Source organism: Ctenocephalides felis, unplaced genomic scaffold (assembly GCF_003426905.1).
Source record: "Ctenocephalides felis isolate EL2017-DRISC unplaced genomic scaffold, ASM342690v1 CF-g0.4_SCAFFOLD_00845, whole genome shotgun sequence".
Classification (NCBI taxonomy): Eukaryota; Metazoa; Arthropoda; class Insecta; order Siphonaptera; family Pulicidae; genus Ctenocephalides; species Ctenocephalides felis.
This window is the reverse complement of record NW_020536999.1, coordinates 22,344,284-22,359,662: the sequence shown is the minus strand read 5'-3', so window position 1 is coordinate 22,359,662 and position 15,379 is coordinate 22,344,284. Positions and strand designations below refer to the sequence as shown.

Here is a 15,379-nt window from a genome sequence, read left to right as displayed (position 1 = left end):
CGCGCATATCGAAACAATTGCATATGGAAAACACACTAACATGACACCTGTAAAGCAATCGATTATAATCGATGATCGAATTCATTTTTCCTATCAATCCGGGTAAACTAGTGAATTAAAAAAAAATAGGTGCTGATGAGACACATCGTGGATACAATCTATGATTTGAGTGAACACTTTATAGAAATTTGTATTATAGTATTATATTGCATTCTACCAATTGTGATATATACAAGACATTTCATTAGCACGTATAAGATTTTAGTGAATTATATAGAACAGTGAGCAAAGACCCCTGGTATAATTAGTACATTTTGTGATTTATATAAAATTATTATTTAAAGTTAATCTTTAAGTGTATCTAGTCCCTGCTACCATTTTGTGATAAAACCAACAAATCCCAAGCCATTTAAATAAATCCATTACCCCAAGTGCCAAAAAAATGCCGCCCTACGGTTCCAATTCCTTACCACCGGTCAATACCAGCACAGAAGACACAGAAACCGGTGCCTGTGGTGCCCTGAGTTTACCCCCAATAGGAAAAACCGGTTACATCAATGAAGCCTTCGAAAAAGGCGTCGGCGATTTTCCAGGAAAGTTGCCCAAGGTTTCCCCGCTGAATGACGATGAAAAATCCAAAGACGATGGGAAGCTTCTGGATTTCGATGATGTATTGCCGCACATTGGAGAATTTGGGGTATATCAAAAAGTTCTGTTCTTGCTGATGATACCTTATGCGTTTTTTGTGGCGTTTGTGTATTTTACGCAGATTTTTATAACCGTGGCTCCGGAAGAACATTGGTGCTATGTTCCGGAGTTGGCGCATTTGACTGCTGAAGAGAGGTGAGCAAAATTATTAAAATAAAATCAAATTTCAAACTAGTTGTGCTAGAACTTCCGATACCATTGCTAAATTTTTTCAAAGTTTTATCATTTTTTGAAACATCTGGACTTTTTCGAAACGACTGGACTTGCACTTGCCAAAGACTAAGTTAATCAGTACGTCTCCCCATCAATAGGAATCGAATGTTTTTTGAATCATTCAAATCAGTTGATCCGTGCTCTTGAAATTGTCGACAAAAAATTGTATCCGCACAAATATACATACACACACACTTACATCCAGTCTGGGATGCATAAAAGCATTTCCTTCGCTATAGAAAAAAATTACAAAAAAAAAACACACACGTACAACCATTTGTTCTAAGGTATGCCAAAATGCTCTGAAACCTTTGAAAGGCAAAAGTATGCAAAAAGAACTAATTTCGATTTTTTGCAATTACTTCAACTTACTTTATGGGATGTTAAAAATTGTATACATTACAGACATTAATTTCATTTAGAAAGATATTGTTTGATTGGTTCATTATAAGGTTGACTATTTTTAAAACTGTATGGACTTTTATATAAAAAAAGTCAGAAGAGTCAAAAAATAGTTGTGACAATAAATAATAAAATTCAATTTTGAATTTTAAACATATGTTTTTTAATATTTTAAAATAACAATACTATCTATCGCATTAATATTTAATTTATTAAATATTTTCCTCTCAAAGATAATTTTTCAAACACCGGACTGGACTTTTGTAAAAAAGTGTGAAGGGTAAAATATATTTGTAACTTGTAACATTAACCAATAATATTAATTTCATATTTTAATCTTATCTTTTTTAATATAATTTGATTTACTTAAATTATCTAATAAATTCATATTTGATTTAATAAATATTTCAATGTGAAGAGACATTTTTTCAAACAAGTTAGTTGAAAGAAACTGGTTTATCCCAACTAATGCACTTTGCAAACAAATGCAACTACATGCAACATTATTCCAACAATTTGCACTACAGGGTTTTTCTCGTTGTAAATTATAAAAGCATACAAAAATTGGTGGATCGTCGAAACATTTTGATAAATGAAATTAACGAGTAATATAGGTAGTAATAGAGACATTGATTATACAATGTAGAATGTAGTAATCATGTGACTAAATATATAATATAATTCTTTAATTTAATTACTAGTTTAATATTTTATTTTATTCAATGATTTGTTTCTTTTATTTAGTCTTTAAATTTTGTGTCAATTTCCTGGTTCGAATTTGTTAACTTGCTAAATGATGACACACATACAGTGTCAAAACGTACATATTTATAGTTAATTATCTTTCCGTAGGGTAGGTTATAATAATTGCAAAAAATTGAAAATAACATTTTTTATATATCTTTACGTTTCAGAGGTTTCTGAACATTTTGGCATACCTCAGAAAAAATTGTTGAATGTGTGTGTGTATGTGTATGTATGAGCGGATACTATTTTTCATCGACGATTTTGCGAACCCGGATCAACCGATTTGAATAATTAAAAAAACAATTGATTCCTGCTGATAAGGAGACTTGATGATTAGTTTTTGGTAAAGACTGGTCTAGCCGTTTCGGATAACCCATAAAAAAAGTGACAAATGGCATTTGGCAGACAAAAATAATCATTAGACATATGCGTATCAAATTATTTCATACTTTGTAGATATTTTTATCATTATAACCAATTTTGTTTACTTTCTATGGGTTTTGTAACAATTTTCAAAATATTTCAAGTAAAAAAATCAAATTTTTCAAAATGGTAATTTTTTTCAAAAATTTTCAAAATCTCAAAAACAGGAAGTTGCAGCAATTTGCCTCAACATTGTCGATGTCATGAACTAATAGTTTTTTTTTATTTCTAATATCTGGGTGTAACTAAATATTTCAAATTATGTTTCAACGTCGAAGAAAAAAATCTAATATATATATATATATATATATATATATATATATATATATATATATATATATGAAGTAGTACTTTACAATTACATTAATTTCTTTGCCAAAATATCAAACGCAATTAAGCATGTTAATAATATTACCAATAATAAAAGCACACTCGTGACACTTTATCGATAACACGAAAACAAAGAAATGGTTTTAATGAATCATAAAATTTATTTATATTAACGATTAATTATTGGAGAGTACTTGTTTGCAAATACCTCTAATTTGAAAATGTTAATCAAAAAATAATTGCGTAGTTTGCCTTCTGCAAAAATTAAAACTGGTTGGATAAAAATGACTACAACTACTTATTTTGGGAATCATTATTGAATTAATGCAATTGATAACTTTATAGTAATGATGAAAATTGGTTGGACCTTCTGAAGAAAAAAACTTTCTTCGAAAATCTTCAATATGGGAGGCTAAAAAAACAAAAGATTAACCACGATTCAAATTTTGTTTTAAAAAATGTACTCTTATTATTTATGTTATGTAATAAATTTCAAATAGATCCATTACTTCTATGGCATATAACTTTATAGTAATGATGAAAATTGGTTGGACCTTCTAAAGAAAAAAACTTTCTTCGAAAATCGTTGTATTTCAATATGAGAAGTTAAAAAAAAAAGCTTTATTCAAATTTTGTTTTAAAAAATGTACTATTATTATTTATGTTATGTAATATTTTTCAAATAAATCCATTACTCCCATGACATATAAAATTAACGTTTTCTCTTAATGTTGCATTTTCTATGAATTTTCTGACCACAAATGATTAAATTATTTCCCATGTCCCTATAAATAGTATAGAGACATTATTATTTGTTATGTCCTTGTTTTTGTTCTCACGAGATTTATATAGTAAAGTATATTAGATAATAATAATATTTACACTAAAATTTCAATTTTGTTAAATTATATATATATATATATATATATATATATATATTTAAATATATAAATTTTAATTCGGTGATGAGAAAATAGAGTTATTAACAAAAATATAGATTACTCAAACCGTGACATGATATTATAAATAATTCTGGGAATTTACAATTTGTGTATACAAAAATATTTTGCAGGTAATCAAATATAATAGTTGTTTTGTGTATTTCAAACATAATAGAAGTATTAAAAATATACGTTTTTATCAGTTTAATTAAAAAATTCATGCAAAATACCTAGTACTCGTAATACTGATGAATCTTTTTTATTTACCTATTTATTCAGTTCCTATATTTTTTACTTATTTATTTTTAGGCAATTTATAATGGAGTAATTATACAAATTTTAAACAAATTTGATGGATTAATAATAAAAAAATCATTCTAGAAAAAATAGTATATTGTTAGTTTAAATTTTAATAATATATTATTTTCCCAGACTTAAAGACACAAATTTTGAACGATTTGGATACATTAATAATAAAAAAAATCATTCTAGAAAGTATAGTATATTGCTGCTTTAAATCGTAATAATCTATTATTTTCCAAGACTCAAATTTTGAACGATTTTGATACATTAATATTAAAAAAAATCATTCTAGAAACTATATATTGTTGCTTTAAATTGCATTAATCTATTATTTTTCAAGACTCTGAGGAATATAATATTGACCAAGTATAATTTTGTCTTAAAACAACTTGCAAAAGAAATGAAATTTAACAACTTTTAAAATTTTGACGATAAGAGTTTGAAATTTGGACAAGGCCTATTATTCCAAATATCAAGAAATTGTTATAATTAAACCACTTCTCGTAGGCCTATAATATTTTACTATATTTGTTAAGACCATGAACACTATCAATAAAAGAAGTTCTACAGATTTTTTTAAAAATATGCAACAATTTATTAACCACTGAAATGTCTCGTACAATCTTTACTAATTGATATCAGGTTATCAATTATTGTCAAATATATTTCCCAATAATAATCATAAAGAATAAATATTAAATTAAAACAAAAATCTATTTTTTACGTATTATAATTAATTCAGAAGCATTTTAAATACAGTTTGTAAATAGTAATTGAATTGCTATTAATTCATTTCTATTAATGAATATGTTTATGGAGTGTACCATTTGCTTCTAGTTTACCAAAAATCGAATAAAATAATTCAGATAAAAATATATAAATGAAAATTATTTCCTAATTTAACATAAAATGTATTCTCTTACATCAATTAATTAATTAATAATATATTTTATAAAGTTCTCGAATCATTACGCATAAATTACAAAAATGTTTAATCAATACCTACAATATGATATAACTCAACGTCTAATTAAATCCATGACATAAGTTTGCGTAATTTTCTAATGTAATTAGTAATTAAAAAAAACTTGTCTGGGTATTTTTATAGGCCTAGTTATATATGTAAAAATCAATTATTAAACAAACGCATGATTTAATAATCGTTTTATGCGTTCATTTATTCAAATAAGTCTCCACTTAGAAATATATATATATATATATATATACATATACATATATATATATATATATATATATGCAATTGTTGCTAAGCCATTAAAATGCAATTAATTATTACAAATTGTAACTTAGATAAACCGGATTTGTCATATGTAACTTTGATTATAAAGGTATAAAAATTTCTCGTGAGTTCTAGATAATAAAAAGTGGTTTTATGATTCAATTGCTTTATATTATTTTTTATGTCAATGTAAATTTTGGAAAAATTTTACTAGCAGTCAAAATATACAATTTTGAGTACCTTCTGAATTCATACTCATTATAAAAAAGGTAATGACTAATTGCCAGGAAACACCTTAACCAAAATTATCATTTTATATAGATATTAATTGTTTAATTTTATTTAGTTAAGATAATTATTATTTTTTTTTACTTAATCTTATTGTAGAGAAATAACTAGAAATGTTTCACAAAACAAAATGTAATTTTTCTATGCTTAAATATGTTTCCAAATAGTTTGACAATAAAAAGTTATTTTTGCAGAATAAAGTAAAGCACATGTGTTATTTTAAATTTTGATAGATTAAAATCATTGAGGTTTGCAATATGTGCTAAATGTAAATGTATCAAATTTTTTTGTGAATTGTTCCTATTTTCCTTGGCCAGTTTTACATACATTTTATAAAAATACAATAATAAAAAATCGAATTCATAAAAAAATCAATTTTAAAGAAATAATCTTTGTCTGCCTTCATAATTGTGTACAATTGCTCATTTCTAAAATAAATTTGGTGAATTGAAACACTTTATAAATTCATTTTCAATTTCTCATTATTATATTTTTTTAATTTAAAAAAATACAAACAAGTATTCTCTGTATTATTATACGAGCATTACTAAATTTCTCAGTCATTCAAAATTTTCCAGCAATTTTGTATTACCATTGCCATTACCATAAAATAAATTAAAGTGTTTACGCACAAAAGTTTAAATAATTGGATACCCAATGCAATTGGTGCATTGTTATAAATAACTAATTTGTTTACAAGAAAATACATTATTTTACAAACAAATAACGTAAAATAAAATGCAATGCATGAGATCATGAACATTACGCAAATAATTCTGGCTGATTTGTATTCAAATCATTCGCTTGTTAGAAAGTTTCTTTATGCGTTTTCATAAAAAAGTAAAATAGTAAAAGAAATGTAATAATGGTCAAGTTGCATATTGTTCGGTGAAAAAATATAAATTTGCAATGAGACTTTTCAAGTAATAAATGATTTTTAACTTCCCAAATTCATGAGAAATTCATGTTTTTGACCAAAAATCCGATTGGCTAATTTTAGTAGTAATTAAATGTTGAGAAAAAATTTTGACATGGTTTTATAAATGGTTACATACCTACTATATAATGAATTGTATAAGTAATACCTAATAGACACAACAAATATTTTTTTTAAATTTTTTGTACCAATGTCTTTTATTTTATTTTTTTTATAATTTGTAATTAAAAAGATCCTCATTACATCATTTTAGTAATATAATAATTTTTATCCTGCTTTCATATTTAATTCCAAGTGAAAATCAATGTCCCTGCTGCTTGACATCAGATTGTCCGAGACGATATAATAAACAAACGTAAATCTGTAAACTATATTCATCTTCTATTTTAAATGTTAAATGAACATAAATATTTATAATCTATATTACAAATTAGTGTCTACGTGCTATTTAATACGGAAGTTACGCCTACGAGTCGTTCGTTTTTACTTTCATTTTACAGGGGCATCGCGTCAGAAAAAAAATTAAGAATACCGGAACCATCAACAATTAGCATCTGATTCGATCATTTGCTATTAAAAAAATGAACATAAAAAAATTTAGTACTGATATAAATGATTTCTTGGCGTTTCAATTGAAGTTCATTACCGGTCATCGCGAAAAAACATCTATAAATAAGATATAAATAAACCGTGTTGATTAATGAGAAGTGAAATTATAAAATTAAATTTTAAATTGTTCATGAAAAATATTTTATGTGTAAATTTACCAAAAAATTATCAACAGAATTTTAAAATGTAAATGTAACAAGAAATACTACTGAACCGTTTTTATACATGCACTTTTTTCGGGGAAGTTAATGATAATATATATGTATATATGTATATATGTATATAAATATGTGTGTATGTATTTATTTATGTATGGATTAATAAAATCAACAAATGAAGCAATTAAAGTATCAATATAGACTTCACAATCAACATCTAAATAATTAACAATTTATATATATATATATATAAATACATATATAACTCTCGTGTTATAATATCTGCAAAACGGCTTAACCAACTTTATGAAATTTTATATTCACGTTTAGTATGAGAAATCTGATATTTATATTCCTATTAAGGTTGGTCACACCTAAGATTTTATAAAAATTTTTGAACCAATATCTTTTATTTTCTTTTTTTATAATTTGTAATTAAAAAGCGTATGCAGATCTAAATTTTCACCCTTCTACCACAAATCCTTATTACATAATCATCATTTTAGTATTGGAATGATTTCTAAAACGCTTTCAGCCATGAATGTTTAATTTTGATTCGGATTTTCTTCAGCTTATGAAAAAGCTTAAATATTACTCTTTTTTAAAAAATATTAAGAATAGTCTACCCTCAACATTTCTTCTGATTTTTTCTTGAATTATTTTCTTTTATACTGAGTAATTGACTAATATAAATAACACAAAATATTAACTCTCCTTCTAATAATACCTATATTGTAATAAGCATTTCCGTAATTCATTAATTTTTCATTGCGCTTTCAGTCAGTGAAAGTTTTTTTTACTGAAAATGCATTCAGAATTTCTTGAGTTTATTGAATTTTTTTTATTTTAACTTTATTGATTATTTTTTAATTGCCCGTAGGGTAAATATACAAAAACATGGCTGTTTTTGAGAGAACTAAGCTTCCGATTTGAATGATCCAAAAAACCTTTTTGCTTTAGTTCACGGAACGATTGCTTTTTGGGAGAGAATTTTTTTTTCTTTTTTTGTTTAATATCCAAAAAATATTTTTTGTACTAAATTTTATTCTTCGAATATTTCATCATGGTACGGGAAGTTACATAGTACTACTTTTATTTTATTTTTTTATAGTGCGTAGTTAAAAATCACATATTTTCCTAAATTTTAACACTCCTATCACAAACTTCTATTTTGCTTACAGTAATTTAGTAATTTTTTGCTACTCTAGAAATTTCCTATAGATACTTTACTTGGTAAAACAAAGTCTGCCGGGTCACCTAGTATATATATATATATATATATATATATATGAGTGTATTATTTAAATTATGTTTAAGTTACCTTACAATGATCGTCCGGTGTAAATAAAGACAGAGAGTATATATACTTTTAGCACAAAATTGCAAAAATCACGCAATTGCCGTTTCATTGTTGATAAACCACAATGTGCTAATAAATAACTATAAAGTATTATACAATTACATGTCACATTGATAGATAAATACAATAAACATTGCGTGTCTGTAAGTAAGAAATGCATTTATCTTAATATTTATTATCTATGTGTAAGTTTATTGGCCTCATAACCATTTACCGCGAGGATAATCTCCGATTTTATCATTAGACATTGTTTACAAATAATATATCTAAAAGTGCGTATATGAAATATTTTTTTGTAAATAGCAATGAAGATTAGATGTTCTGTAAGTTTTGGTGAACGATGGTAAGGTTTTATTTACGTTCAGAAGGAGAAGTTTATGTTTTTGCCAAAAAATCTGATTTGTGTGTGAATATTGTTATTTTTTCATTATTTTTGACCAACAGTCAGTATTTAAGAGTCCTACAAGAGTCCCAACGGGGCTAATTTGACATAATACTACGGTTGCTTCGTACAACCTAAACGGTTGTCTCATCTCTGTGTGAAAATTTGTTTTTATTACAATTTTTGTGATAGGCCTAGAATTCAGTAGGATATTCTATTGATGCAGCAATGTCGTATAAGAGCTCTTTTGATTTTGAAACATCTTGCTATATATAGTTCCAAGTGAAAACTGATGCCACTTCTGCTTGACATCAGGCTTTTCGAAGCGCGATGGAACCCAGGACCAATGATTCAGGTCAAGTCGCTTTAACTACTTACCACAAACAAGCCTTGACATTTAGATTTAAAAAATTTAAAAGACAATAGATGTAACTTAATAAGACTCATTAGTTGTCTTCTTTTTTTGAAAGATTTTGATAGTTTATAAACTATTCGAAATTTATCAATTGGTAGGATATAGGATATAAGTTAGGGTGTGTGCTTATTAATTTTTGATCAATTGTGATATAGCCCAATTAATTATTTTTTTTTTTTTTTTCATTTGGAAGCACATGGCTATCTATATTTTCAAATAAAAACAGATATCACAACTCTTTGATATCAGGGTGTACAAAACGGAGATTTAAACTCAGAACCTGGTTTCAAAACCCTGAGCACTAGATATCTACTCAAAAGAAACATCTGGATATTTAACCAAAAACAGATTTTTTTTATACTCAAATCTAAATTTCTCTAGAATCCACTAAAGTCGAAAATATTATAGGACCATCATAAGCAACTTAAAAAATTATAGAACATATGCACATTAACTGCTCAATTAAAAACAAAAATCGCCAAAATCATAATAGAGAGAAAAAAATATGTCAATATATCTCTGATAACCTGACATCATGCAGTAGTGATATCAATTTTTACTTGAAAATATAGATTAAAGATAGATTTCCAATTGAAAATATTACATTTTGGGCACTGTGTTGCAAATTGGCAATGGGAAATTTCTCACACTATTCTCACCTGAATCGAATTGCGAGTTTAACTCAGGTCACAGATCAGCCTCATTTATTTCTATCTAAAAATAAAAAAAAACTCATTAGAAAATGAAAAATACTTACTCAATAAGTAATAAATACAGTCTGTTTATAAAACCATTATCTACTTCTAATATATCAAAAGTAAATTCTAGCAATATTAATTAATTGGTAATTGAATTATTTTCATACAAAATATTATATTTATTTTTATGATCTCATAAATAGCCATTTGTAAACGCTAACATTGATATTATCATTAATTACTATTATTATTATTATTATTATATTATTTTTATCTTTATTATTTCTAATATTGTTATTTTGTTATATTTATTATTATCTATCACTTATTGTTTTTATTCTACTTTATTGTTTTTCTAGTATTATTTTCATTATTCAGAAATTTTATTAATATTACTTATTAATGTTATTATTATTATTATTTGCTTTTATTTTATATTAAATCTACATACTACGGATATCGTATTATTGAAAATTTTATTCTTTATTCTGTACTCTTTTTAATAAACTTATATAATTGTTCATTACTGTTACTAAATGTTAATTATTCAGCAGTTGTAACAAATATAGTAATTAAAAATAAATAAATAATTTCCATAAATAAAATAACAAAAATTCACCGAGTTTTCATTTTTTAATTTGTATTTTACCTCATATCATCATGACGAAGAGAATTATGTGATCAAATATTTATTTTCAGTAATGACATTTGTTATCATTTAAAGTAAACATTTGAATGAAATTGTGTAAATATTGTAAATCATAAGTGTTGAAAGACAAAAATGTGATTTAAATTGATTAAAAATCTTATACAAAGATTATTTTATAATCCTATCAGTACAAAAAATAATTGGGTCAAGTTTTCATTACACCTAAGTGTACATGTAATGAAAAATGTTTTTTGTATTAATTTGAAATCATTTTTAAAATTACTCCTAAAAATATATATGTATATACATAAGTATTATAAGATAAATTTTATTTCCGTGACAATATTTTTAGAAAATTAAATACCGTAGCGTGTACCTTATTAATATGATTAAATTAATTAATTAATCGTTTAATAAACTGATTCTTGTAAATAATGAATATGGAATTAGCAACCTAAGGTCATGTGCAACTTTAGATTTCTAAAAAATCATTATAGTAATTATTCTTCGAGCCGTCGAAATGTATGTAAATTATATCAAAGTCAGAATCAAGGTTTCTAATTTGTTTGCAGGGAAATTGGTCTCGAATGAAACTAAAAAAAATAAAAAATAATAATAATATAATTTTCAATCCCTAGATATATTTTATATTCTTATATACTCTTAATTGAATTTTCTTTATAAATTATGTAATATTATTCTTTTTTTTTTATTTCAGGTTAAATTTGGCCATACCCCGTGCTGCACCGGGCGAAGGCGATAAAGCCTTCACGTACTCACAATGTGTCCGGTATGATGTCAATTTTACAGAACTTTTGGAAAATGGAACCCTAGACTTGGTTCCGAATCCAAACTGGCCTGTAAGGCCTTGTGACCAAGGATGGGAGTTCGATTTTTCGGAAATACCTTATGCTTCAATAACGGCTGAGGTAAGAAAACAAATTTTCATTTTAAAACAATTAATCTACAATAACACCTAAAATGGATAGGAGGTAAAACTGTAGAAAAAATGACTTTAAGAATATAAAAATTTTTGACTGTTGTCAGAGATTATAAAAATTGGGATATAACAGTCTTTTGTAACACTGAAACATGAAGTTCTTTTTCAAACTTGCCCTAGTAGTGTTATGACCAATTGTGCCTTAGTTTTCTGGGAAGTGATTTTGGATGATCCTCTAAGCGGCTTTTATAATTATTTGAATGTATTGTATTTCATAGTTTATCTGGTCCAAAGCGGCTTTCAAAATTTCTTTAAGTAATTTATTTTTGCATTTGAATTTTTATTAAGTTTAATTTGGAAGCTGATCCCCATAGTTGTATACCGTATGTCCAAATTGGTTTAAAAATATCTTAGTACAAATATGAAAAAAATAATACTAATGTAAATTATAGGATAATTACTATAATAATTATTATTAAAAACTGACAGTTATACTCTCGATTGAATTTGCTCTCTTATCTGTCAGATACCTTAATATAAATTATGATGGCACTATATATATTTTTTTTTGATTTGTAGAATATAAGTCTATAAAAAATAACCTTGCTTTTTACTTAACATAACACATGATTGTCAAAACAAAATGAATCAGTCAATGAGTGCGATTCTAAATTAATTTACTCGATTTAGTTCCAAAGATAAATTCTATATTTGATACCTACTTTAGTTGGTTGATAGAAGGTTCTTTAGTTTTAACAGTCAGAGTGTTTTATTTTTAAAATTGAGATATTAATATTGATAATTTAAAATATTATGTGAAACCAATAAATGTAATTAAAAATATCATCGTAATAAAATCTTCAAACTTGAAGCGTCACAAAATTCTGGTCCATGTTTCTTACTTCCAACAACCAAAATCTCAAGATATTTTACTAGTTGCATATTGCAAAATATACCGGAACTTCATCAAATTTATTTTCATAATTTGTCAAGATTTCATTGAACTACATAAGGACAAACACCTACTTATATAATTATGAAATTACTTAATAAGCCAGTTAACCTTTACGTGTAGTGACAAATTTGTCTTTACATATTTATAATTTTGATTTAATAGTTATATATATATATATATATATATATATATATAATACAAAATAAACCGAAATTATTTACAAAGGCATATATAGCAATTATGATAATTAAATTAATGAGATCATTACAGACATGTCAACTTCTTCAAGGTATGATTACTAAATAATAATACATTATTTCAATGATTTTTTTTGCTTTTTATAGCATATTTTAATTATGACATGCCTTTGACATATAAAAGCTCAAATTGTACCTTGTTAAATATTAAAGGACAATTTTTAATCTTTAAATATGAAAAAAGCATATTAAATGTACCTAATAAAAAGATGGTCCCAAGGTATTATGGCCTAATATTTTTTATCAATTTATTTTTATATCATTTATTTATAGACAATTTTACCTACTATTCTAAGAACTTTTTGTTGTAATATTATCTAACAGGTCCTACTTCACATTCTACATTTATTTGCTATCCAGATTTTTATCAGATCAGCACCTCAAAATACTATATTTTTATAAGATTTTTAACATCACTTATTATGTTAGGCATTATTAAGCTTTTAGACGTTGCATATTACTTATTATATTATAATAGAAATAATTATCCGATAGTCTTTTGAAAGCTGACCGATCACTCAGCATTTTCCAGTAAACGTAGGCAATTAGAATGGTTTTATTTACGATTTATTTATATGTAATTACATCCGAATGTGTTCTACATTTTACATCAATAACATATTTTCACGTTTTTCATATTAATTTATGCGCGATATAGTTTTATATAATGAGAGTAATTAATTAAATCAATGCGGTACACTTGGCACAGATTGGAAAAATATAAAAAATAAAGGATAGGTTACATATGATTCATTGGCAATAGAAAAAAATCTAAGAAATATGATATTTTTTAAGACTAAAAAGGACAAAAAATACAAAATTTTTCACAGTAATTAATTTATATATCTGTCTATTTGTATATAAAATTATCATGCCAGAATGATCGTCGCACTACATTTTTGAAACGGCTTTACCGATTTTTATTAAATCATGTAATCATGCTCAGTATGATTGAGAATCGGCTCTCATCTATTTTTTGTACCCCTAAATGGCAAGCTTTGGCCATTCTCAAAATTTTTTCATTGTTTTGAACCAAATTATTTTACTATGATTATTACAAAGTATTTTATCATCAGGTCAACATCTATTTTTCATGACCCTGAATGATAAGGTTTGGCCATTCTCAAGAATTTTTTCTTATTTTTTTGACAAAATTATTATACTATTATTATTTAAGTATTTTTTCATAATTATAAACAAAATTTAAAAAAATTAAATAAAAACACATAAAGCCCTAAATTTTCACCTTCTTACCACAGAAAACTATTATGTAATAGATATTTTAGTAATCGCATAAATTTTCATCCTGCTCCAGTCAATAAATTTTTTTTGACTTAATTTTATTTCTGATTCACTAGAGCTTATAAAAGAGCTTAAGTCAGTGGTTTCCCACTTTTTTTTCAACAATTTAATTTTATAAATACTCAACTGATATTATCAGACCATATTTTAATGATAGTATTATGTAATTAATATATTGTGTAAACTAATTCTTTTTGGTTTATTATTTTATATCATTTCCAGAAGTTTGGTTATTTTCGAAAATAGTATTTTGGAAACTGATGTACGCCTTCCCAGAATAGCTTGGCGCCTCACAGATTGGAAACCACAGGCTTAAGCTTTTCTTCAAAAAGCATTTTGTTTGCATCAAAAGTTATCTAACCCTAACAATTTTCTTAAATTTTAGGATCATTTTTTTATTTTAATTTTTTTTTTTTTTTTTGGCCAGCGGTGGCAAAATCGGTTAGAGCGTGGTTTAGCACCAACCAGACCCAGGTTCGCTGGTTCGATTCCCGCTACCGCCAAGCCTGACATCAGGCAACTTTGATGTCATATTTCCACTTGGGGTTATAGATCACAATATAATTCCAAGTGGAAATCGTCCTTCGTGGACATAGTTGCATCATACAATCATATGCACACTATTAGACATAAGAGCTAATATATAAAAACCCCGCAAATTTTCATGTCGGGACAGCTAGTATATATATATATATATATATATATATATATATATATTAAAAATATATTTTTCTTTCCAGATGGAATGGGTTTGCCAAAATGCGGCCCTACCCTCTTTTGCCCAAGCCATTTTTTTCTGTGGTGCCATAGTTGGGGGTCTATTATTCGGATGGGTTGCCGATAGATATGGACGAATTCCGGCCCTGACCGGAACCAATGTTGTTGGATTTTTGGCAGGAATGGGCACTGCCTTTGTGACCAATTTTTGGCAATTTTGTTTGTGCCGATTCCTCATTGGAATGGCATTCGATAATTGTTTCACTATGATGTACATACTTGGTAAGTAGAAAGATTTTTTAGATTAATATATATATATATATATATATATATATATATATATATATATATAAAATAATTATTTAAATAAAATTTTTTGTGTGATATATAAACATATGAACTTGT

At 25.8% G+C, this 15,379-nt stretch overlaps 1 protein-coding gene across 1 annotated transcript in view; it reads left to right on the top strand.

The window, feature by feature from the left end:
- The window catches only part of LOC113364062 (solute carrier family 22 member 13-like), a 36,861-nt gene continuing 21,482 nt past the window's right edge, over positions 1–15,379 (top strand). The window contains exons 1-3 of the mRNA XM_026606520.1: positions 1–843; positions 11,522–11,732; positions 14,998–15,256. Coding sequence (XP_026462305.1) covers positions 443–843; positions 11,522–11,732; positions 14,998–15,256 — 871 coding nt within the window. The 5' untranslated portion in view covers positions 1–442. The remainder of the gene's footprint in view (positions 844–11,521; positions 11,733–14,997; positions 15,257–15,379) is intronic.